The following is a 25,114-nucleotide window of genomic DNA, read 5'->3' as shown; positions in this document are numbered from 1 at the left end:
TCAGTTTATTTGGCTGTTGTCTTCCTTCATCCACAGAGCCTTTTCAGTCCTCAGTGGAAAAGAACAAAATATACAATGTGGACAACATGGAGAGGGTCCAGAGGGGGGCCACCCACATGATCCGGGGACAACAGGGCAGACCCTACAGTGAGAGACTGCGGGACCTGAACCTGTTCAGCCTTCACAAGCGAAGGCTGAGGGGGGACCTGGTGACTGTCTATAAACTCACTAGGGGGGACCAGAAGGGTTTGGGGGAGACGCTGTTTCCCCTAGCGCCCGCTGGCATAACAAGGAATAACGGCCACAAGTTGTTGGAGAGGAGGTTTAGATTAGACATCCGTAAGAACTACTTCACAGTCAGGGCGGCTAGGAGCTGGAACCAACTTCCAAGGAAAGTGGTGCTGGCTCCTACCCTGCGGGGGCCTTAAGAGGAGGCTTGATGCCTACCTGGCTGGAGTCATTTGAGCCCGGTTTTTCTCCTGCCCAGGCAGGGGGGGTCAGACTTGAAGATCTACAAGGTCCCTCCCGACCCCACTTCTATGATTCTGTGATACAACCATCATTCAATTTATTTCCTGATCATATGTCTTCAGAAAGGTCTGCATCAACTAACGTGAGAAGTGACAGTTAATTTGAATGTGTGTGTGCATGCACATGTGTGTGTATGTGTATATACACACATTTATACACGTACACACATACAGCATGTATACCAGGTAGGCTGGTACATGGCATAAACTGTGCAGAAGGTTGTCTTTTCACTAATATTGGGAGCTTGAATTTTTGCGTAAATCACATTTATTTAGGAAAGCTTTTTATGGGCATACTGAACGGAAGTTTAAGCCCACAATTTGGACCTCTGTGTACAAAATAAGACAAAAAAGAGTTTACAAAATGTGTTGATGATGATGCTTCCATTGATGTATAATGTTTTAATGTAATGACAGCTGGTCTTTCTTTCCTTTGGGTTTACACATTTTCCTGTAGTGCTCACAACCCCAAACCCTCCTACCACCAGATTACTGATTCACACACAAAAGCAAAACCAAACTCCAGCATTCCTAGCCAGCCAGCATGTCAGGACATACAGGCACTCTCAGTGGTGAAAAGCAGTGGAGGCTTCTGCAGTTCGTGGTTTTAGCCGTGTAAGAGCTTCACCAAGCCATGGGATGAGGATGCTGTGTGTGAAGACAGTGCAGTTGTCTTAGCTCATAAAAGCATAACGCCTACAGCTCCTACCCCGTGAGAGCCCTACCCTCTGGGAGAACTCATGCCGGGAGGGGAGGGAGCTCTCTTCCCTAGGAGGGAACCAGGTTGTTTTGCGAGTGTTACTACAGCTGTTGACTGTGGCCAGACCAGCAAATCTGGGTGCTTGGTGTGGTCTGTTGGGGTGGGGGTCCCCATGTAGTGGAGTGGGGCTTAATTGGTGCATGGAGTCTGGTGCAGGCTGTGCGCATGGGAGAAGCAATGTTCACTCGTGTCATTTCTTGGAGATGTTTTGTGAAGGTGACTGAACTAGGGCCGTACACTTTCAAAGGAAGCAACAGAGTTAGGAAACCCAGCCCTGTTTGATGTGAACAGTTTCATCTAACCCAACACCACTCAGGAGACATCACACCATGTCCTCCACAGCCAGGTATCAAGTGTGCCTTGGCCCTTTTCAGCTGGTTACATTTCTCATATAGGTAATGAGCACAGGCTCTGCTTGGGTTGGTTTAATGATGACCTGAAAAGCCTCGTTTAGACTCAAGGACATTTGAGCTGATTTCAGCTTTCATTTGGTCTTTGGTGACCATGCACAAGGGATTCCCGACACAAACGCTTGTGCAGAATAAACGTGGCAGGGAAGAAAGGCAGTGCTGCAAGCTGGAGCTCCCGGCCACCGTGGCCATTCCCTGCTGTATGCAGGTCCATCCCTTCAGGGTGTCACCTGGAGGTTTCCAAGAAGCTCTCCAGCTGCTGCCCTGTACCCGGCAGTGCCAGTGACAGGAGTGCTTGCTCTAAGATTTAGCTCCAGGAATGATTCACAGACCTAGGAGAGTCTGCCAAGCCTCCAGGAGTGTCCACCACTGTAAATTGGGCAGTGTGAGTATATGCCCTACCTCAAGGGGTTAGCCATGAGTTAATAGGGGTGGATGTTAGCATGCACCCATAATTAGAGAGGAAATCTTCCTCATCTTTTCATATGAGTACTTCTACTAGTAGATACTGCGCCTTCACCGTTACCATACCCTGTCCTGGAGGAGAAAGCCCTTGTATGCATTTCTACTGCAGCAAGCATTAATAGCAGTAAGTAGCCCCAGAGACATGGTTGCAAACGTCCACCACAGACAGAGATGTCAGTGTACAGGTACTAGCTCCCAGCTGGATGTGACCCGACGTTTAGCTTTGGCAGGTGCTACACCACTTTTTCCTCCCCTGTCAGTGTTGCTGTTCTTCTCAAGTTTGCCTTTACTTTAATAAACTCTGGTGCATGCTCTTCGTGCTTCTCTTCCTCTTTCTCCAGCTGAAAACAAGAGAGCAGCAGATGTTATCTGTGCATGGTGGGAATGCCGGAGAGCACAAGCGCACCACACTGGCTGCGTTGCGGTGTGCTGCACCCTTACTTACAGTCCTCAGACTCTGGCTCCTACTCCCATCTCTTTCATTGCAGCAACACGTGAATTACTTCATTTTCAGATGCAACCAGGGTATGTGGCCGCAGGCAGTGTCGGCGTCATACATGCAGGGACTGCGTTTGCAAATCTGGGCATTAACATCCCGACCCTTGTATCAACAACCAAATCTCCCAAGTGTGACCCAGTCTCCAAAACAAGTGCACTCTCCCACAAGGGTTAAGGTCAGGGTAAAAGCAAGACTTATACAGCTCTGAGACCTTTAGAAGACAGGTCATCTTCCTCCTACCACAGAAGTGTTGTTTGATGAAGAAGGCTGGTTCATGTCCTTGCCTGCTAACTGGTGCAATGGTTTAATTAAAGAATTATTGGCAGTGGCATGGGTGTGAAGATGAAACCCAGCAGAAGAAGGAAAAAATCCTCTTAATTAAGCTACCAGGGCTGAGAACATTGAGTTCAAAGCTTTGTTCTTCAGCTGTTTATTTTATTAACTGCCTTTATGCCGGTGTGGAATTGGGATGTCAGCTCCTACCACGGCTTGGCCAGTGACCACAGCCTCTGCTGTCCCTGGCCTACCGTGGTCCCCATCCCCCTACTGCCCCTTGCATGGGGTATGGGCTTCCCCTCGGCACCTGCAAAGCTTCAGCATTAACCGCCTCCAAATCCCTCCTGCAAACCTGCCTTTGCCAGCGGCAAAGTGGCTGGTATGCTGAGACCCAGCCCCATCACGCTGCCTGACAGTGTCTTGTCCCCTTGCCCTCCCTGTCTGTGGGCCTGCCTCTTGCTTGTCGTCCCTGTTTCCTCTCCTGTTCTGCTCCTCTGTCTTGTCTGGTTTGGTGTGAGGGCTGTCGCCCCCAGACACCCCCTTGGCACTCTGGTAACGCAAGTGCCTCGTAAGTGCAAATGTTGCTGTGGCTGCCGCAGGGCTTGTTTCAACAGCTGCAATTCATACCGGCACCGATGGGCCATTCTCACCCCGGGACTGTCACTGATGCAATGCCATTCCCGAAATGTGCCAGTTGTGTCTGTGGGGGTAGTGGCAAATAGGGGAGGAGGACAGAGAAATGGAAACTCTTCCTTGCATCACTTTGACTAGGGTTGGGGGGAGGGATCTGGAGTGTGAGGCTCTTGAGCCAGCTCCTGGACCAGGGAGGCAGAGAATGGGGGTTTGTGGGTAGGCTGGGCCTGACCCTTTCCTTTTGTCCATCGTGGCACAGGGGAGCATATGGTGGTGCGTGGTCTCGGGGGCTTGCCCATAGCACCTCAGTGCCCTGTGCTCAGCTCCACAGCACCACCGATGTGGTTCTTACTCCATTTGATTCACAGGCAGCAGAAACGTTGCCAGTGCTTGTCTCCTCCTAAAGCACCTTCCAGGTTGTCCAGACCTCGGGTGGGGCATTTACTATACATTACTTGGAGGGATTTGAAATTCAGTGGCTACCTTATCCAGCCTTTGCTGCCGTTTCAAGAGCTCTTGTTCAAACGGAGACTTCAGTTTCTTTGCCTCCTCTTCCTCCTTTCTCTGCCTCATCAGCTGATTTCGCCGCCGGTGCTCGAGTACTCGCTGTAGCTCTGGCTTGCTCTCTACTCCTAGGCCTCTGTGAACAAAACACAGAGCACGTCAGAGCTGGAGCCGTGTCTGCTTGCAGCAGGAGTCCCAGCCCCCTGTGGCATGCTGCCCAGAGACATGGAGTTCGGGCTTGTTGTACAAAATGACAGGGCTCTTCTCCTGCATGTGATCATGTCTGTCAGTTAAACAGGCACTGCTGTTTAGCCTTGCAGTGCGTCTAAAATCCTGAGGTTTGTTCAAAGCAGGGGTGTTTTGTTACCTGATGGGGGGACAGGAAAGTAATTGGGTCAGGAGCCTTCACCTGCGTGGCAGCCCGTTTCAGGCGCCGTGCCTGGCATGGGCGTGAGAGAAGGGCTGACGGCAGATCAGGTTCTGGGATGTTCACCATCCAGGCTCAGACCCAGGCTTGCCCCATGCCCCTAATCTTCTTCCTGATGTGTCACCCACAGCCCTGGGGCGCTGGATAGCAGTTATTGTGCTCTGATTCTTCCTCTGCAGAGGAATATGTATTGCACACAAATCTACCTGACACATGTACTGAGATTTGCAGTCAAGCATGCAGGAGGGCCATGTTACTTTTAATTGACACCTGGTCCTTCAGGTCATCATGGCCCTACTTCTTCCCTTGCTCTCTTCTTTGCTGTATTGCTCAGGAGTCCTTTGTAATTTGTTTAAATTCTCCTCGACAGCAGCTGTCACAGCTTGACTTCTGGCAGTCCTGTGACCCCTGTGACAGCTTTTTGTCTGATCAGTCCTTATTCCCATGCCCTTTAGTCTCCCTGCTTGCTTCTGTTCTCCTTTTGAAGAGGTAATTCATCTCATCAGATCTGAAACCTTTCCCTACATGTTCTTTGTCCTTGGCACACAAGTTCCAGAGCGTTTTTGAGAGCATTAAAAGAATGCCTCTGCACTCGGGTCCCGGAGCACGTCTACCCTCCGACTTCACTAGCTAAGAGAGCATTTGATACAGCGCCATTTGGAAGACTATCAGTTGATGTGGAAATTAGTAAAAGAATTGTAGGGTAGGTGAGGAGCCGCCCAACAGTGACACACAAATGGGTTGGGTTGGGTTGGGTTGGGTTGGGTTGCAAGGGGTTGGATCGAGCTGGGGTTGAGTTCCAGAAGGACTACTCTTGTGGCCAGCCTTATTTAATATTGTCATTAATGGGACAAACAGCAGGAGTTTGCTAATGGAATTTGTCTTGGGCACAAGGCTGGGAGAATCGTCAGTGCAGGGAAGGACCAGCACATCGTACGGAAAGAACCGCCTGACTTGGAGGGTGGGGGTACGAGACGTATGTACTAGCAATGGGATTCTATTTGCTAGCACCAAGTGCACAGTCATGCGCTCAGGCTGCTTGAAATCAATGGAATTTAGGAAATGAAAAACCTCTGATACTGTTCTGGCCCCTCGTGGACTTCACGTGGTGATTTTCATTAAGGTTGCTCCAAAGCAGAAGCAACTCAAGTGTTCGGGTGCACAGCTTCCGCACCAAAGTGGCAAGTGCTCTGGGAATATCTCACCTCGATGTGCAGTTATGGGAGGTAAATAGTATCTAGCTATGGCACCTGTCGGGCCAACAAGGGAGGGGTTTTCCCGGTGAGGCAGCGTGTTTGAAGTACTCTGTCTAATGCATCCTCCCATCACCCTTGTTTCTGCTTTGGCTTTAGTGCGTTGGCACCAGGGGCTCCATGATATTGTCTACAGCAGGAAGATTCAAATGCTACACAGAGGCCTTCCCCTTGGTAGTCAAAGCTGCTCACTACTGTTGACTTGGAGAAAGCGAGTCTGCCTGGGCTTGGGTCTCAGGCAGGAAGCGTAAGGGAAATAGAAGCTCTAACACTGCCTTTGGGTTTCTAAGTATTATTTGATTTGCTTTCTGTACTGAGAAGCTTTGTTCAGGATCTAAGTCTGGCTGTGCCAAGAGCTCCTTTGAGCTGCTTCCTTCCCCTGCTCCAAGGGGAATACGCAGAGCAAGCTGCATTATAAGCTTTGTGTAACTCTCTCTCTATCCTCCACCCTTCTCTTCAGACAGGAGATAGGATGTGGTTGGGACATGCAGGATATTGGCAACCTGCTATCTCAAAGACACATATTAACTCTCTGGGCTTTTGAGCCTCCAAGGCTGTGGCTGAAACAGGTTTGGTATAACTGAAGCAGGAGATATCAGGAGAGAGCATTAAAGATGACTGAGTCTGATGGAGCTTTTGTGAGCAAAGGCTGGGCTGGATAAATCCGGCTTTGATTGCTTCCCAATTTTAAGACAAAACAACTCCAGGGTAAGGGCATATTACAACAACCCAGCAACAACAGACCAGTGCAGGGATTCTTGTTTGCAGGAGCAATTGCTCTCCATATTTTTTAAGACAAATGTCTGGTGCTGCTGCTGGGTGCTGGTGCACACAGCTATGGCTCTAACCCCAGGTGCCCTGGGCAGGAAGCGGGCGTGTGTCGGGGTAGAGGCAGTGGTGATGGTAACGGTTGTGTTACGATGACATCTAGCGAATTATGTGGGAATAACACGAGGCAGGGCTCTGACACTGCCGCTTAGCTCAGCAAAGGGCAGTCACCCCCTGCTCTGTTCCTCAGACCACGTCCACCACCCGTCTCCATCCCCTGGTCACCGTGACATGCTCCAGCGTGGCACCTGTATGACCCCATTGGTCTCAGCAGCGTCAAACTGCTCTAACCCAGTGGGATACGTGGACAGACCAATACTAGGCGAACCTGGAACCGAGAGCACTTATGTTTTTATAGGAAGCAGGAGTCAGCGTGGAGACCGTCCACTGTCAGTAAGCAGGCTACAACCCCCTGGCCCTCTGCCAGCACCTGTACCCAGGCCTGCATCCCCAGGCCCCCTTTAAAGGGGAGGAGGAGGCTGGATATCAGGGTGTTACCTGGTCAGAGCCTGTTGTACCAGGGAGCAAGAGAAGAGACTGCAAGGCATCTCTTTACTTAGGGATCTGCTTCTGCAGCCTCCCCTGCCTTTGTGAGGAAGTGGTGTGACCGCTGGGTCACTGAACAGGAGGCCCAAGCCTTTAGGGCCTTGCTCTATGATCCCAAATGAAAGGGCAGTTCACGTCCGAGGTGCGTGACACCGGAGCAGAGGGAGAGGGGTCTGTCCAGAGCACCCAAGGGGTGCCACAGCAAAGTACAGCATCTCTTGTCCCACTTGGCACGCACAGATCTGAAGGAGTGCTTGGGGGTGCTCTCACCTTTTGTGGTTCATAAGCAGCTCTCTGTGGAGCTCCTGGTGGCTTTTTGAGGCTTTTACAGGATTTAGGAGCTTCTTTGGTTTGATAAGGCCAGGGTTTCCATCGATGTAGTCTGGGTGCGCCGTGATATTTCCAACCTCTGGCCGCTCCCTCTGGATTTCTGAATACATAGAGGCTGGAAGAGAATAGAGGTAACTGCATGAGGAGTCCCACTGCTGATGGGAGCAAAGTGAGTGTGAGTTCACAGCCTGACCGCCTGGCCCTGCCCCAAGCAGCTTGCGGTCTCAGGGAGCATCCCTGTGCGTGCAGGTGTGCACGCATGCATGTATGCCTGCCTGTGTCCACTCAGAAATGGTCAGGGGATGCAAGATTCCCTCGCTGTGCAACTCTGCCACAGATTAATCACTGTGCTTGCAGTGGGTGCAGTCACTGGCTCCACCACTTACTTCCCACTGTGACTTCAGGCGGCTCACTTCAGTGTAACATCCTGTAAGACTAAAATAGACCTCAGTAAAAATGAACCCCCCAGCTTGGGATCCAGTAGTTCTGTGCTGGCGACCTCACAGCTGGGGCAGTCGGTCCCGAAGGCCAGCATGTCCAGGCATCCCCAGGATGGTAGGACCTGAGGAGCAGGCTTGAAGAAAGGCTCCTTATGAAACAGTTTCATGATGTCAGGCTGGTCTTGTTCTTGAGACCCATCCCTGCACCTCTCGCAGTATCAGAATTCATGCCTGTAACATGTCAGATGTAATTACAGCAGTTGTAACCTGCCGTCACAGCACAATCATTTCTACACGCTAAGGTGTCAGAACAAATGGCAGCTGCATTGTACCGGACAGCACTTTCCATATCCAGTTGGCCATCTGCCTGCTGATGTCCTCCAAGATCTGGTGACTCTGTTAGTTTAAAAAACCTGTAGAGAACAAGGGCGTAGCATCAGCTGTAGGGTGCGGCGCCTGCACTGCGCTGTGGCTTTAAGTACGTGGTCCAGCTGAGCTGGCAAATCTGTGCCAGGGTGCAACCCGATCGGGGAATTCAAGCAGCCTGGAAGAGCAGTTTGCTGCTGTGCAGACACACAAACTGGAAGGGTTTCCTAATCCGTGCAAACAGTCCTAGGGACAAGGTGTGTGTAGCAATCTAGCCATGGGTCTCTCTCTTTCATGGCTTTGGAGAGCATGGAGCGAAGGCATGTGGGTCTGTGCACCAGCAAGGCAAACTTGTGCTGTTCTGTAACATTGTTCTCTACGTTTTGGCTAGCTCACGTGTATTTAAAGAACAAAGCCCATTTGAAAGGGAAATCATGAAATAAAGAGAAGAAGGCAGGGGAGGGTTATTCATAGATTCATACATGTTTAGGCTGGGAAGGACCTCAGTAGATCACCGAGTCCGACCCCCTGCCCATTCCTTCATGGGCTGGGAGTGTTTAATGAACTTAAAATGGATTGGGATCAAATAAAGCTGTCTAAGAAAAAAATGCTGAAGAAAATGACTTGGTACAGAGCAACTTCTCTTGAATGTTAATGGGAGCGGTGCCCGGTGCTCTGGGAATGAAAGGAAACACATCGGAACCTGCCACATCAGTGTAATCGGGGCAGAGAGCTCAGGACACATAGACACCACTTGGATATGTGAATTCCTGCACCAAATTATTTTCCACGGCAATTTTATACCCTTGCTGGTAGCAAGGGAAGGTGACTGCGTTTAGCTGTTTGGTGACAAATGCTTGGTTGATTCATGTACTTACAGAGCCAGATTTTCAGCTGGCAAAATCAGCAGAGCTGCAGCGTGCTCAAGAGAGAGGCACTGGTTGAAAAACAGCCAAGGGTTAGAATATGCAAGGGGGTTTTGGTCAAAACGCTTTTTACCTGATGGAAACAATGGCTTTACGGGCAGTGATGTGTCATTTGCCACCAGTGCGGAATAGTTTTATTTTGTCTTTGGCTTTTCCCTCTGGGCTTCTTTTTCAGTCCTCCCTCCTAGCCCAGGTTCTTGGCCCTGCCACAGGGCAATGCAGCCTGATGCAAGTAGTGAGAGTGAAAGTAAAATAATACCGTAGGCCAGAACCCTTTAGGAACCAGATCCCGTTAAGAGAACAGATCCCCAGATCCCTTTAAGAAGAGCCAGGGGCAGGCTCAGTGAAGCTGTGCGCAATTTAAACCATGCTGGGTTTTGATTTTGGTTTAGTGATGCCGACATATGTCAGCAGGGAGTCTGGGGCATCAGCAAAGCCTGTTCCGATTTCCTTGGGTGCAATCCTTCAGCAGCTCTTGGCATCTCCAGTGCATCATGTGCTTTCCCCTGCCTGCTGGTGGTCCGGGAGGGAGCCAGCCCCCTCTGGGAGCTGGGTCTGGAGCATCCTGGTGCCCTCCACCCCCGTTATACAGTCCTAGAGGTGTGCGGCTGGCAGGGACCTGCAGAGGTCACATCTAGTCCAACCTCTGCCTGAGGCAGGATCAGCCCTGTCCAAATCAGCATCTAAACCCTACATAAGACTGCCCTCAGCCCTGACACAGCACAGACCTCACACCTGACCCTGCCACAGGTGAGGCAAGGGAGCCACAGAAGCCAACGTCCTGCTTATATCAGATGTTGTCAATATATGTTCAAGAGGTCCTGGTTAAAGAGCCATGCTGCCCGCTACAAAGGAAGACAGTCTGACCATGAGGGAAAATTCCTGCCTGACCCCAAATATAGGGCCTGACCCCAGGTGGAGGGGCAGGAACCTCCGCCTTTGCTCCCAGCAGAAGAATCGGCACACCCCAGTTAAAGTCCTCAGCCTTAGCTGTAACCAACAGACACCCAGTGCCTCTGGGGAGGCTTAAAAACACCCTGAAACATATAGCAGGAAAAGGCAGGGGTGGGAGCAACCATCAAAGCCCAGAAGCCTGTGAAATACCTGTGGTAGAAAATAGGCATTGCTACACCTAGATCATCCCTGCTCAGTGCCTGTCCAACTTGTCCTTGAACAGCTTCCCTAGGCGCCTATTCCTGCTCTCGCAGTGAAGAAGTGTTTCCGGATATTCAATCTAAACTTACTTGGCTGCAACTTTAAGCCACTGGTCCACGTTTGGCTCTTGTCTCTGAACCCAGGGCAAATGCACCAAGTAGATTAGGAACAAGGGGCGGCTGTGAGAGTGTGGGGACGGGGACTGAGATGCAGTGGGGCCCTGCAAGGCATGGACTCATGTTCTGGCCAGTGACTGTGGTGGATGTACAGACACTTCCTAGGACTCAGTCATTAAGACAGGGAGGTGCCTGTAGAAAGCAGGTGGCCTCTAGCGTGGTTTCCATTGAGTCAGACCTGGCTGGGGATGCAAAGATGTCATGAAGTTGCTGGCTGATATTGCAGCACGAACACCTGGGCTTCTGGTGGGGTCTCTGTAGGTCTGCCAGCTACCAGTAAGACCTGAGCAGAGACCTGCCCTTTGGCAAAGAGAAATGTGAGTGTCAGGCCATCTTGAACTGCATGGCTAACACAGTTGCTTTAAGCCTCCAGCAGCCCTTTGTCAAGCACAGGGCAAGGTGTAATTAGCACTGGGTTGAGTATAGAAAGAAAAATGAGGTGTGGCTCAGGATTACACAGGGATTAAGAGCAGGTATTCTTTCCTCTACGTGTTACCAGGCCCAGGCCCTCCCCCCACAACAGCCAAAATGCTTCTGCTGGGGTGGATCTCTGGTTCAGGACTTGATGTCATTCATTTCAAGGAGTGTAAAGACTCAGCACCCTTGGGCCATTTCTTGGGGCCATTCTCTGTAGGGCACTTGTAGCCTGCTGCCCACTGTTGCATGATTTGGCCATCTGTCACCGAGCACATCTCTGTCCTGTCATAGACCACTGAAGGGCTTTCATCGTGTTTTATTCCAAGATCTGTAACTGCGCCTGAATGCGTTCTCTGCAGCCCTGGGAAAGACTGCATGGGGTTTGAAAAGCTGCTGTTTGGGGACCGATACCTCAAAACCCTACTCACTGACACTCACCAGTGTGCTCCGTGTCAAGCTACTTTCCCTGCCCTTGTTCCTAGTGGTCTGCGGATCCCAAGGGAAACTACATTTCAAGGTAAATTTTCCCTACGAATAATACAAGAGTGCTCATACTCGATGCCCAGACCAAGGCTGTATATACCAGAGTTTATTTGCTTAGGACTAAGCACTCAGCAGCATTCCCACCTCTGTGCACCGTTATGAAATGAGTCCATGGTCACACTTGGTTTCCTAGGTAACCTCCCCAAAGCTGCTTGGCAGGTTATGGACTGGGTAGCCCCAGAGACCAGCTGGCCTCTCCTGCACACAACTGGCCCCACAAGTCCTGCGGGGCAGTCATCGTCTCTCCTGCGGACAAGCAGAGAGCGGAAGGTTTCCGCAACAGCCCTCTTGGAAGCAGGGCAGCAATTTAAAAACAACTGGCAGAAAGTGAAAGAAAATCACTCTCCTGGAGAGGCTGGAAAGAATGACGGCAAAGGGCAAGGGGAACGACGTGGGCCCAGAACAGCGACCCTGACAGCTGAATTTCCAGCCCTTTTCTTCATCTCCTAGCCTCTCCCTGCTCAGTAAGAGCTGCCACTTGTAGATCGGAGGCACAGGGACAACTCTTTGGAAGCTTTGGACAGCTCTTTGGAAGGGCTCAGCCTTTGCGACGAGTCTGAGAAGTCTCGCGCTGGACAGTCCCCTCTGATGGGTGCTCGCTGAACCGGGTTCCTCCGGAAAAAGAAACACAGCCCTTAGCTGAGAAACCTCCCAGGTGGATCTGCCTGGAGCCCTGAAATAGCTGGTCAAGCAGTCCATGCGTAGACCTGAGTAAGAGAAGCCCGCAAGCCTGGCGCTGGGGCTTCGTCTGGAGAGGGGCAGAGGTTTCACACATGACATCAGGCCTGCTCTGTGCCTGGTCCGGCCCATCATGACTGTTGTTCTAGATTTCTCCAGATGGTATATTTTTAAATTAGAAATGGGCCAAGATCAAACCCTCCCATCCAGGGTACTGTGATGTGGAAATAAAAGGTGACTCAGTTCTCAGCCACCACCGAGGGAGGTCCTGCAGCCCACCAGCCTGTGCCAGCTTCTGCCTATTTTTGGACCAGGTTTTTGGCTGCAGTCAATCAGGGAAGCCTCACCAGCAGCAGAGCTGTGCGGTGCCAGGTAGCATTACCAGGTAGGTCCAGAGCTAGAAGCAGTGTAGCCACGTGAGTACAGTCTGTGTCCAGGCTAATCAGTCCTGCACTGCACTGTGCTGTGCAGACAGGAGCCTTTAAGTGAGCTCGCAGTGCTCCAGCTAGGCATGCCATTCTTTTGTTATGTGCCTGCGGTTATACTGTGTGCCCAGAGCCTTTGCCAATTGAGCCAGGGGGAATCAAAGGGAAATGCAAACCTCCCGGCTTCCCCAAGACCTCAGACAGGATGGGTCGTGAGGAGTAGCAGGGGCCAGGCCCCTTCCCTTTCACAGAACAGGCTGAGGACAATAGGATGAGAGGAAAGGGGAGCTCACCTTGAGAAATATTTCCCAAGCCAGTCTTTAGCTCCAAACACTGAGGGCAAAATTCTCTTCTCGGAGCCCCGTGGCCTGTCCTGCTGCCTGACCTCTGCAGCCCTCGCTGCACGGCACCTACGTGAAGGGACTCTTTCCCCAAATTTTGCATTTTGGGCCACTAAGAACCTTGACAAGCAGAGCAGGTAGGTCACTCGGTCACCTGGAGCAGGCATGCTAGCCAGCTAGGTACATTTTAAGTCAATATTTACCCTCAAAGCTGTAAGAAGGAAAGAGTTCTTATAACAACTTCTTGCTTCACCTAGTAGTTGTGCCATGCCCAGCTTGCAGGACACCTTGACCAAGAAAAACCAAGTGACTGTTATCGTGTCTCCTGTTGCACAAAGGGGACATTTTCCTCCAGAAGCAGTGCCCTTCTATATCCGGCATAGACAGCAGGCTGTAGGATCATGAACACCCATTCTGGGTCTAGTTTTTGATGGGCTGCAGCAGCAGGAGTGACACATTTATACTTCCATTTCTCCTAATCTATGTGTGCCCACTGGCCCGAACCAGAGCCTCTCATCTGAGCGCTGCTAAGCACAGGCCCATTTTCAACAAGTGCCTTAATGGTTTAGAATTGCCAAGCCCGTGCTGCTTTTGCCCACTTTCTCCTGATCCCTGCCTGGCTCTTGCATGGGACTAAGCATTCCCAAGACCCTGCAGTCAGCTCCATTGCAAATGTGCACGCTGTGAGCATCTTTGCTGTGGGTCGCCTGGTTTCATCTGCAGAAGGAGATGGTGACCCCTTTGCTCTTCAGTCCCAGTGATGTTAGGGGGCAGCAGTAGCCATTTTGGGAAGGGCAGAAATCAAAAGAGGGAAATTTTGAAACTAGCAATTTGTGAGACTTGTGACAGAACTGGGGGGACCAGACATACACTCCACAGAATTTATTTGGGATTCATCTGTTTGTCTCCGTCTGGTTTGAATGCTCTGGACATCCTGCGTGTCTTGGATAAGCAGTTAGCTTGGTGCATGGTGCCATGACCGCGCGTTCCCACGCATGTTGGAGAGCATGTGTGATGCCCTGCAGACGCTGTTGGCGAAGCAGCCCCGTTGCCTTGTTTACAGGCAATGTGCAGGCCAGAGAGCTGGAGGAACGTGAAGGGGATTAGCATCCCCGGTAAAAGGAAGTGATGGTAAATGGGCAAAGGGTAGGGATGCAATACTGGGTTACAGCTGATGTTTTTTTTAAGGGACGAGGGGCTGAGGAAAAGAGAAATCCGGAGCCATGTGGCTGATGAAGCTTCTGGAAGCCTCACAGTCACCCAATAATCAACTAACGCCCCCAGGTTTTCTCTGTGCTGTCGTGTCAAATGGATAACCGCCAGCCTACATCAGAAGGCCTTGTTATTAGTGCATATATTTATGATTGTGCACCTTCTGCTGCCATATTACATTTGATCCCACTTTTATTATTTGAGTCCTCGAGGTCATACAATCCTTTGTGGAGGATATTCTGACCCTCCTCTGTACTGATGATACCGCCAATTTTGTATCATCAGCAAACTTCATTAGGATGTTCCTCCTTTGTGTGCCAAGGCCATTAATGAAAATGCTAACTCAGACTGATTCCAAGAATGATCCTTAATGACCTGCACTAGTAAATCTTTCTCCAGCCCAACAGTTTTTCTTTTAGCGCAACCTGCTGCCAACTCCCATTTAGCCAGAGCCTTGTCCAGCTTACAGTTCTTGGTTCTCTGGTTAATTTAATAATTTAAGATGCCTTTCTGAAGTACAGATTGATTAAGTATTACTGCATTCTCTTATCTAAAAATACCAATTATCTCATCGAAAGACTATCTCAGGAAAACCTGCCAAGATTTATCTTTGGTAAACCTGTGCTGCATTTTGTCATGCTTTCCATTTACTTCTATGTCTTTAATTAAATCTGCCCTTTAAAGTTTGGTCTAAAGCCTTGCATACTACCGAGGTCAGGCTCGTGGGTCTCTGGATGCTTGGATGGATTTTCCCCTTTCATCATTAGAGACACTACATTTGCTATTCTTCAGTCTGGTGACATCACTTCTGCTTTGGTAGATTTATTAAACATCCTTCTGCTAGGCTCATGATTTACCGTGCCAGTTCTTTCTGTATTCTGGGAGGGGGATTAACTGGCCTCTCCAGTGCAAGTGCATTGAAGTCTTGCACTTTGGCTACGGCAATGTCCATGTCTGTATGCACATCCTCATTAGCCAACCTGCCTTTGTCCCCATTGTCTCTATTGCTCTCTGTATTGAAAACCCGGAGAAATGTGTATTACCTTTCATTGCTATCCCCCCCTCGCTGCATAGCAGTCCCATATCTCCTTTTCTTGTTTTCATTTCAGTTTTCTGGCTGAAGCATCTTTTGCTGCTTGTTTAACTTTCCCGTGCAAGACCTGAGTCATTGTGACTTTTGGCAGTTCTCTGTTTATCCCTTCACTTTCTAACCTCCAAGATGTTGCTTTCTTTGCTTTCAGTCCCTTTTCCCTCATCACCCTTTTGCTTACTCCAGTCTCCTTTTGGAGGTGGGTATTCTTTTGCCTGGGAGTGGAGACCTCCCCTGAGCTTGGGTGTAGACTCGAGACAGACAGTTCTTGCACCTGGGGCTGACAGAAACTCCAGGCTTTCACATTCAGGTTTCCGAGCCCTTCATTCCAGGTCACTTGATTAAATGTGAAATGTCTGGAAGGTGGGCCTATGATTATGATTCTATCAGGGCAAATGATGATAATAGGCCAAAGGGCCCGGGCATGGTTAATAGGCTGCACACAGTCCTCAGGCTGCCTTTCCCGCAGGCCCTCTTGCTGCAGCTGTCCTTTAGACATCCTCCCTTGTCTCACCTGGTGTGGAGCTCATGGGCTCTGCTGACTTTGCTAAGAGAGTTGATATATCAGTAACCAGGGGCCTGTTGTTCTGCGGTCTTTCCTCTAACTCAGTGCTAACAGAAAATTTAAAAATGCCAAAAGGCAGAAATATTGGACTGAGGTGGTCCAGCTTATTTACACTCAGAACTCAAATCTTTGCTGAACAAAGTCACTTCTCAGACGTCTAAATTATACATGTTTGATCCTGCCAACTAGTGTATCCTTGACGAATGCACCCTTATGATATGTGACACCATGAAATATGCCCTTCACAGAAGTGTCTCACAATATACATATTCACAAAAATGTATAGGGAAGTTCTAATATGCCCTTGCAAAACAGCTGCCTTTCAAAATGAATAACTTCAGAACAATGCTTTAACTAATTTTACAACTAACTTTCTCCAATGTGGTTTCATAGTTTAATTTTCAGCGAGAGCTGCAAAATCTAAATTTGCAATTCCTAGTTTTAAGGAATGGGGGTTGAGCCACAGGGGACGGGAATGTTAGTTAATATTCATAATTATAGGAAATGCTGTTCCTGGCAGAGACTGGCCAGAAAGGCAAAAAGTCTTGACCAAAATCCAGAACTTCTGGTGCAGGTTTGTGTGTTCTGGACTTGCAAAACCACTTCCTGGGGACAGTGTCCTTACCAGGCACCTGGTCTGAGTGTACAGAGATGTACATAGTGTTCTCTCTTTGTATATCAAGCGTTTGCTGTCTGGTTAAAAGGAAGAAATCTCATGTCACTACTACCAAATGGAAATGAGCAGCGGTGGATTGCTGAGCTGGGCTAGTCTCCTGTCGATAAGTTTTAATGTGCAGTGTGATAAAATGCACCTCTTAAATAGCCTGCGCCTTTCAACCCACTGTAAAACCACACTGCATCTCAGCGTGGCTCAGCAGAGCTCGCTGCACCTCTGACCCTATGAAATAATTTGAATTGCATGCATGACACCCCGCTGCAACAGCAGGATTCTTTTCTTTTCCTGAAGCTTGTAGCCATTTCCAAGGAGTTGACATCCCACTTGTGTTCTACACTGAAGCACCAGTTTGTCTGCCAAAGTACAAGTATTAAGCACAACAGATCTCCATGGCAACTCAGACCCTCACCAAAGCTCCAGGGCCCAGCCCAGCTCCTTTCACAACTCTGAATCAACCCAACTTTGTAGAACAGTCCAACTCCAAAGCGAAAACTGCTGCATCTTGACAAAATTACACTGAAATACCATCTGTACAGAGCAATCTGTGATGCAACCTGGGGGAGGGGGGATGCTTAAAAAAATAAAAGTAGCTTTAATATATATTGAATAATAGATTAGTCAAAGCTGGGAGGGGGATCAGGAAGATATTTGAGCTAGGTACAGAGACACAAAGGTCTTGCTGTTATCTTTAGAAAAAAACCGCTCCATTGCGATTAGGAATGGCTGACTTGGCCTTTTCTCGCTGCAAGGGGCCAGCACCGCTGCACTTTGCTCATTCGTTTGGCAGCTCGGTCTCCCTGGTTGCCCAGAGGCACAAAGGGTGTTTAACACGGCCAGGGAGGATGGAGGATTCTGCGCGTTGAAGCGGGATGCTGCGACCAGTGCCTATAACAGCACCTGTCCTCCACTTTTGAAACTCTGCCTTAAGCTTCATTTGGGGGGTGGGGGATGAGTTTGAGATGCCTCAGCTAACTCGCCTGAAAGGCTTAGTCTGGCTCAGCTGGTGACCTGAGGAATTGCCCCAGTTGAGCCACCGTTTGTAGCAGCACTGGAGCCCTTGCTCGTGCGCTAGCAGAATGTGTCTCTGGGCCTGTGTGTATGCACTTGATCCAGCAGACTGTACACCTAACTTGAACTCTGAAGCCAACGGTGCAGTAAGATCAGTGGAACTGGAGAAGGAAGGGCAGGTTTAAGGAGGACCCAGTCTGATATGATGCCAGGGGGTTAGGAGTGCACACTTGGGCAGGCTGCTACCAGACAAACCGGCTTTGCAGCTTGTGAAACTGGCTAAGATCTGCTGCCTCTGCTGCACTGCCTCACCCCCAGTTACTAAAGAAACAGCTGGGAGATAAGTGCTGGCTCCTGTACTCCCCGAAGGAGGCTAGAGTCAATCATGCATCACCACTCCAGCACAGGGGGAAGGTGCGTGTGCCTGTCCGGATGCATTAGCACCTGCTCTTTGCTGCGGGAACACACTGGGTTTGTGTGCGTCGGAATGGGCAGGCGCCCCCGAGCCTTGCTGGCTCTAAACGTGAATCTGATTTATTTCTTTAAAAAAAAAAATCTCAGCAGCCTGCAGTTGGGTTTGTCTAAAAGAGAAGCTGCTGCGCCTGCCCCCCTGCACCTGGTTAGCCCCCAGTTCACCCAGATGCATCAGTGTTTAGCACTTGCAGCATCACATAAAAGAACAATACGGCCTCCGTACAGCAGTGCCATGCAACACGGCCTGCTATGGACTACTAGTTTAATATCCACATCTTAGAAGTCTCTAAATCAATTGACAGAGCTGCTTTTGGCCCAAGGAGCCATCCAATATCTCAAAAGGTGCACACTAAGCACCAGAAGTCCCATGCATCATTGTATGTCCCATGTTCCTACTTCCATAACAATTCTCAGGGCACTTTAGGTGCTTTGAAGCTTTGCAGCTCTGTTGAGGAAATCCGTTCTATTTGCAGAAGTTTTAACAGCGTGTTGGCATGGTGAGAGCCAGCCGGTCTGCCAGTGCTTGGCTTCCCAGTGGCCTTGCCAAGCTGACCGACATCTGGCCATTGTGCTAGTTTGCAGGTGTCTCAGATCAGTGCCTTTTGGAGCCGATCCAAAGACTATTTGAAGCCAGTGGGAGCATTTCCATTGACTTAAATGGATTTTAAATTATAGGTGTTTTCCTCTCTAGCATAATGAGACCTGAAGGTATGCAGAGCCTACAAACACTGTTAAGGTAAAGGCTCTATTTTTAAGTTTGAATGTCATGGCTTTACAAAAGAAGCCTGATATTAGGTGCCTTTCTTGAGATGTTGCTTGGAAGAGGTAAGACTGGCAACACGCAGGTGCCTGCTGTTTCATACAGACACTGGGAAGGTGCAGTAACAAATCAGTAGGAGGCTTTTGTTTTGCTTTTAGCCTGATGTTTTGCTGGGGAGTTTTGAATGCTTTCCTATGCCCTTGGTGCTTCTCAGATCCCTGCTTGAGTCTTAGGTAAGATTTTCAACCCTTTTATAAGGGTGCCCACGTACCTGCGTGTAAAGGTCAGAATGCAGCATGGCTGAAATGCACAGCAACTTTGGTATAATTTGAGGCTGTCAGGAGGTGATGGAAATTTGTTCTGCCTTTTGCTTTAGCATTGCAAACGAAGCACTAATCTGGCCAGTCCTTGCTGCCTTGCATTTCCCACAGCAAGGCCCACAGAGAAGATCCTGAGCTAGTGCAAACTAATAGTGCTACGGAAGGCGCTGGGGCTGGAACAGCTATAGACCTGCCCCGGTACGTTGAGAGCTCAGAAAAAAATAAGGTTAGATCCTAACTGGAGAAACATAGTCTGTGCGCTGAAGCTATGTTAACCTGACGTCAGAAAGCAATAAAGCAGTGGTATAAAAAGTTCTAGTTTCTTCCCAGCTTTGGGCCGTGCCACTACAATTCTGTAACCGGGAGGACGGTCTGTCTCGTAGGAGTTTAGCAAGAATCTTGCTCGCAAGTGAGAAGCACTCGGAGTTGGGAGGTGCTCCTCTCCTCTGGAGTTCTCCAAAAGGCAGGAAACAAACTGTTCTGGAAAGCTGTTTGCATCCCTTTCCGTGTCAGTAGATTCTCTCAAGAAGCCCGGTGCAAAGCTGTCTGGATTGTACGGTGAGAAGGGAGCAGAGCCTGGAGATGGCATGATGTCTGAGGTGCAGTGGTGGGGCTTTGCAGGCAGACACTTTCTAAGGGTCACAGTCCACAGTGTGTGACACAAAGCAGTCACAGAGTGTCATTAACAGGCCACTTCTGGGACAGAAGGCCAGTCAGACTCGGAGGGTACATAATGCCTGCAGTGGTGTAATGCTGCTGTGGTCGTGGGCGTCACAGTTGTTACTACAGCCGCCCGAAGATAGACAGATGCCAATTCTCATCACTGTCTCAGATGGCTCCCACCAACACCCCAGTATTATTTCTCTCCAGCCACGCTGTCTGCCAAGGAAGCAGGCTTTGGACCTTGCTGTGCACAGAGTTGGCCGCAGTCTTTCTTTGCATGTCATCACGAAGATGTGTTACCTGGCAGCCACTCCCCTCCTTGTCACTCACCCCTACACCCCTTGGTGATTGTATCTCCAAGGAACAATAGTGCAGCCTCCAAAAGGAAGAGCAAGAATCCTTTGTATGCTTTTAATCTATAGCGTTAAATAATTCACCAAGCCTAATTCTGGCATTTATAATGTAATAGGGCCAATGTAACCTGATGTGAACACCCTGGGAAATGCTTTCTGAACTATCAGGTCTCTAAGGTTGAGCTGCAAATGTGCATGTGGCAGGTTCCCACAGCCTTGGTCAGGACTGAAATTCTGGAGCAGAGGGAAGAACCAAGGGAACTGTGTCAGGAAGAGAAGGTAAATGCCAGTGTTACTGGAAATGGAAACGGCTCTCAGGGATTAGCAGCTTTTGTGGGAAGCCTCCAGCCGCAGGTCACGTTTGGCCCTTTCTCAAGTTCAGCCATATCCGGGACTTGACCCTCTAGCAGTCCTCTCTGCCTTTGCTGGGGGGTCCTTCAGCACTGACCCTCCCCCAGTTTTAAATAATGCCCACTGTTTTGAGCCTGCAGTGAGATGACAGCCAGCCCAAGACAGTGTGCGCTCTGCACCCATCTACGTGCCATGTTTTAATTTGGGCATAGAAGCAACTCTTCCCTGCAAATTTATTGAAACCATCTTCTCATAGCAGTTTCATGGGAGTTTCTCAAGGGGTGGTCCACAAAACAGAGAATTTTTCACCTTGAGTCAGAGGAGAAGAAAACACCCTTTTCTGACACCCACTGTTGGTAAAGGGAAGCAAGAAAATCAGGATATCGGTATCTAGCCATGTGTTCAACTGGAGCCTGAGAGATGTCTCCCTTTATGATGAAGACATCTGCACTGGGTTAGGAACGGCGCATCCTGCACCTGTGCAGGGGGTCGGAGAAATGGCCTGTGTGCTCCCTTCCAATTCTGTGATTTTAGGAGATCAAATAGCTTATTTCCAGGTAGGCCACTCAGCAGCTTTTAGGTGGTGCATCTTCTGGTGCCCACTAGTCGAAGCTAGTGCTGACCCATTAATCTGCTGTGGAAGCCAGAGGTGTCCTGTCCTGCCACCAAGCCTATAAGCCCCCAGCCCCCCCTGTCCCCTGAGCTCTACCAGCTTTGATCTGTAAAACCTGCATAGGGAGGCGACTTGACCCAGTACATCAAAAAGTAATTGTGCAAGACGTAAACTACCCACTGATGCCATCTAGATGCTGGTGGTACTTAGTGATACTCCCATTCACCTGTCTGTTCCCAATGCTTCCTATCTTTCCTGGACAAATGTGAGGACGGGGACAGATTTCCTGTCCCCTGGACATGTGGGGATGGGGACACTCAATTATTCCACTGCTTGGGGAAACTCCACTGGAGCTAACAAGTTCCTTCCAATGAACATAGGAGCAGAATCAGCTTAGGAGCCTCTCCCAAACTGTAGTTATTGCTGCTTTCAGAAAGGCAGGCCACTGGACCTGGGACTTCACCAGCTGTGCTCACTGGCACATTTTCACAGGAAACAAACACTGACTGATTTTTCGACAAACCAAACAATCTTTATTTAAAATTCCTACCTCTCCTGTTGCACATCAGCTAAGCCTGAAGCCGCTTACAAAGTTATGCCTGCAGCAACATCCCTTCTGTTGTGGAAGCAGGTGAAATCCTGCGTATTAATTAACAATTTAGTTCAAAACTTCTCCGATTGTGATAGTTAAATAAACATGATGGCCTTGGATCCCGCCTGCTATTAACAATTAACAAGGTGTATCAGTTGGATGCCTTTCAGACTTGTCAAATGCTGCACAGAGAGAAACACGCCATAGTATTTTATGGTAGCAGCCAAAACAATATTGTGACTGCGGTGTTCTGAATAATTTTTTCCAGGGTGTACAGGACTCCTCCCTCTAAGGTATTGCTAAGGATTACCAATGCAACGGCTGATTTATTTTGCTAAGAAGTGACAGATGCCTACCGATCATTTACTGCTCATAAATCATCACTTGTTTGCTCTGCTTTAACAGAGGTATGCCGAAAGAGACCCACTCATCCGGTCACCAGTGACTGCTTTAAGGTAGCCCAGACATATTTAAGAGAGAAGAGAGTAAGTTCCCAGCAGTTAAACAGGGCTAGCACTATCTTCTTCACTAGCACGTATCTTCTGTCCAATGAATTCCCTTCCAAGCAGAGCACCTGAATTGCAGAGGGGAATTGCGTACAGTGTACAGGGGCCTGGGGAACCATTTAGAAAGGCGGAAACAAAGGAGTTAAAGCCATTGAGCTACAGCAGGATTAAAGGGAAGAGACGTCTCAAAAGCGTAACTTGGAACTGGCTGTAAAATAGTCCCAGGGTAAATACATGCGTGGTGCAGTGTCTGCCCAGGAGAGAGGCACTCAGAAACACTCCATCTGCTTTCGGAAGAAAGCATTGGGTAAGCATGCAGAAACCCAAAGGGAAGTTTTCTGTCGCTCAGATTTCGATGGCTGCCCTGGAAATTTCCCGGGAAGGCTTTACGAGAGACACCTGTGCTTACCTGATTTGACCAGCATTGCTCTGTACAGTCCGGTAGCTCCAGGTGGTACCCTCACCTGGTCCTCCACTCTCTGAGACATGGGGCTGAGTTCTTGGGGCTTCCCAGTACGCCTTGGGCTGAATGAGCTGCTCCTGTCAGTGCTGTGCAAGCCTAAGTGTGCATGACTTTTGGCTGGGTACTGCTAAGCTCTCTCACTTCTGTAAGATCTTTTCAGAGGGAGCGAGAATAAACAGCCACGTGACCTGAGCTGCTGTATAGTTGCTGCCCTCCCCTGCTGACAAGCACATTCTGCTCTAACAAAACCGTTCCGCTTGGATCTGTGCTAGTGTGTTACGGGGGTGTGAGGGGAGCAGCCCATGCCTCCGGGGGGGCAGTATTAACACCTTTGCAAGAGTCCGGTGCCCAGACAGTGAGCTTCCTGGGCAGTACTGCATGCAGAGCTTACCCCCACCACCCCGACCCCACATTAATTGCTCGGCTCTGGGATGCTTTTCCCCCTTGAGCAAGCAGCAGCCTAGCGTGAAGGAATGAGCTGATCCTTCTCATCTGATAAAACAGCTTCCCATGTGCCAAGCGCCGGGAACAGCAGCTTGGGCAAGAACATTCACAGCGACTCCCACACCGCGAGCAGCCGCGCTGAGCTGACCGAGGTGTCCGAATTGCTGTCTGGGTTGCAGCAAGCTCCTAAATGTGCGCTGAGCAGACCTACTTAGCCAGGTGGGGTGGCCTGTGGGGGCCTCGGTAGAAGCCATTGTGGCTGAGCACCTAGAGTCAGGACTGCCGTGCTGTTGTGAGCCATGATACTGCAGTAGTGTCCCGGTGTGTTGATGGAGGCAGCATCTTTTCCAGCCCGGTTACTATCCACAAAGCTAATAGTGCACTGGCGTACAGGCACCAGAGCTAGCCCTGGGGGTGGCATCCTGGGACCTTTGACCCCCAGCTCTCTAAAGGATTGCTCCCTGGGCTGTGAGAAAGCAGGAGCTCAGCTCTGAGGGGCCCTGCCACCCTGGCCAGCGTAATTCACAGCCAGAAAGGCTGTGGGCTCATCCATGGGGAAAGGGGCTGGGGTAGCAGCAGGAAGGGATGAGTCAATAGGGATGTGCGGGTACAGGAAAAGAGAGGGAGGGGACAGGAGCACAGACAGCAAGGCTCCTCGGGTGAGAAAGCGAGGGCGTCTCAGAGGCTGACTCGAGGACTGTGGTCTGTTGGCATTGCTGGATTTGGTGGAGGCCACAGCCCTGCCCTGTGCTGCTGCCCAGTTCCTCTTGCCCCCACCATGCCCTTGCCCTGCAGCTACTGCCCAGGCTTCACCCCGTCTCTCGCTGTTCCCCTCTGGGTGTAGTGCTTGCCCTGACCTCATCCCTCAGCCTTATGCTTCTGAGGCCAGACAGTCCCCAAGCCTTGTTGCATCATTTGCCACCTGGAAAAAAAGGTGGGGGACCCACGGAGGGCTTCCCTGCTAGGGTGGCTGCGTCAGGGGCTGTCTTGGCAGCGTGGGAGCTGAATGCAGCTTGCATGTGGATCTCCAGCTTGCTGCAATTGTGGCGTAATAACCGCAGGGCTGAAGTGTTGCAGCCTGCTCTGTAGGGGTCGGGCCAGAGGGCCACGCTGCGGAGAAGTCCCCGGGTCCCTCCTCCTCCAGGGGCGGTGGGGAGCTCGGCCAGCCTATTCCAAGTGGAGGCGTGTGCTGGCCCCCTCACCCACTCACCTGCATTGGCTGGTGCAGGGTGGGGCCCATGGCACCAGGTCCTCAGATTGCTCGTGCTCTCTCCCGGGGCTAGTCCCCATGCAGGATGGAGGCTTCCCTGCTCCCTTTCCCTCCCCTCATGCTGCTGTACCAGGCCCCAGCGCGTTAGCCCCACTGTTGCCGGTTTCAGGCTGGTCTGAAATGCCCCCAGGCTGCCCGCTGCACGTTCTCTTCCCCACCAGTGTGGGCCCAGGTTAGCAGCTGGCTTGAAACCTGGTTCTGACCCTCCCCCCAGCGCTTTGCAGCAAGGGGCAGACTCATGCAGCTAGCCCAGACATGCAGGTAGCCCAGTGAAACGTTGGTTGAGCTGTGCAAGCCGCGCTGGCCCACGTCACTCACCCGAGCTGTTGGTGACATGCTTCCCATTCCTACCATGGTGTAGGGGCTGGAGGGAATATTCTTTCTGCAATGCAAAAGAGAGAGACCTGTGGTGACTGTCCTTTTGTGTGGGAGCAGGGGATGTGTTTCCTCCCCCTCTGAGCCATCCCGTGCTGTGGAAGAGCCCCTGGCCGGGCTCTGCACTGCACCCTCACTCAGGTGTTGAAGAGCTGTGTGTATCCATTGCTTAGTGGTGGTGCCTGTATGTACATGTACGTGCGCGCACACACACACACGTGCACTCTTATGTTATAACCGGGGTGCATCTGAAAGGGGACTGACAGGCCGAAGGGCTCTTTCTCTAGGAAACAGCAGTGTTAAAGAAGGGCCATCCACTGAAGTCCGGCAGTGGGGTCCCTGGACCCCTGGCACATAGGCAGACCTCCACATCTACACGAGCAGCATGCAATTGCACAGCAAGTTGTCCATTGCCAGTCACCTTCCCAGAGTCCCGCAGCAAGTCAGTGGC

At 50.4% G+C, this 25,114-nt stretch overlaps 1 protein-coding gene across 1 annotated transcript; it reads right to left on the bottom strand.

Moving 5' to 3' along the window:
* Positions 1 to 661: 661 nt before the first annotated feature.
* Positions 662 to 22,749, bottom strand: FAM107A (family with sequence similarity 107 member A). Its single transcript, XM_019504862.1, has 4 exons — positions 22,521 to 22,749; positions 7,402 to 7,576; positions 4,057 to 4,213; positions 662 to 2,506 (listed from the first exon to the last, which is right to left on the bottom strand). The coding sequence occupies exons 1-4, from the start codon at positions 22,597 to 22,599 to the stop codon at positions 2,399 to 2,401; spliced, it is 519 nt and encodes a 172-aa protein (XP_019360407.1). The 5' UTR covers positions 22,600 to 22,749; the 3' UTR covers positions 662 to 2,398.
* Positions 22,750 to 25,114: the final 2,365 nt, after the last annotated feature.

Source organism: Gavialis gangeticus, unplaced genomic scaffold (genome assembly GCF_001723915.1).
Source record: "Gavialis gangeticus isolate Ggan-Ray unplaced genomic scaffold, GavGan_comp1, whole genome shotgun sequence".
NCBI classification, from domain to species: Eukaryota; Metazoa; Chordata; order Crocodylia; family Gavialidae; genus Gavialis; species Gavialis gangeticus.
This window is presented reverse-complemented; position numbering and strand designations above follow the sequence as displayed.

Excerpts from the sequence above, each read along its gene's own strand:
- FAM107A (XM_019504862.1), bottom strand. The coding sequence starts at position 22,599 with ATGTCTCAGAGAGTGGAGGACCAGGTGAGGGTACCACCTGGAGCTACC. Across the intron at positions 7,577-22,520 it reads AGCAATGCTGGTCAAATCAG|CCTCTATGTATTCAGAAATC; the intron begins GTAAGCACAGGT and ends ATTCTCTTCCAG. Across the intron at positions 2,507-4,056 it reads GGCAGCAAAGGCTGGATAAG|CTGGAGAAAGAGGAAGAGAA; the intron begins GTAGCCACTGAA and ends TCTTGTTTTCAG.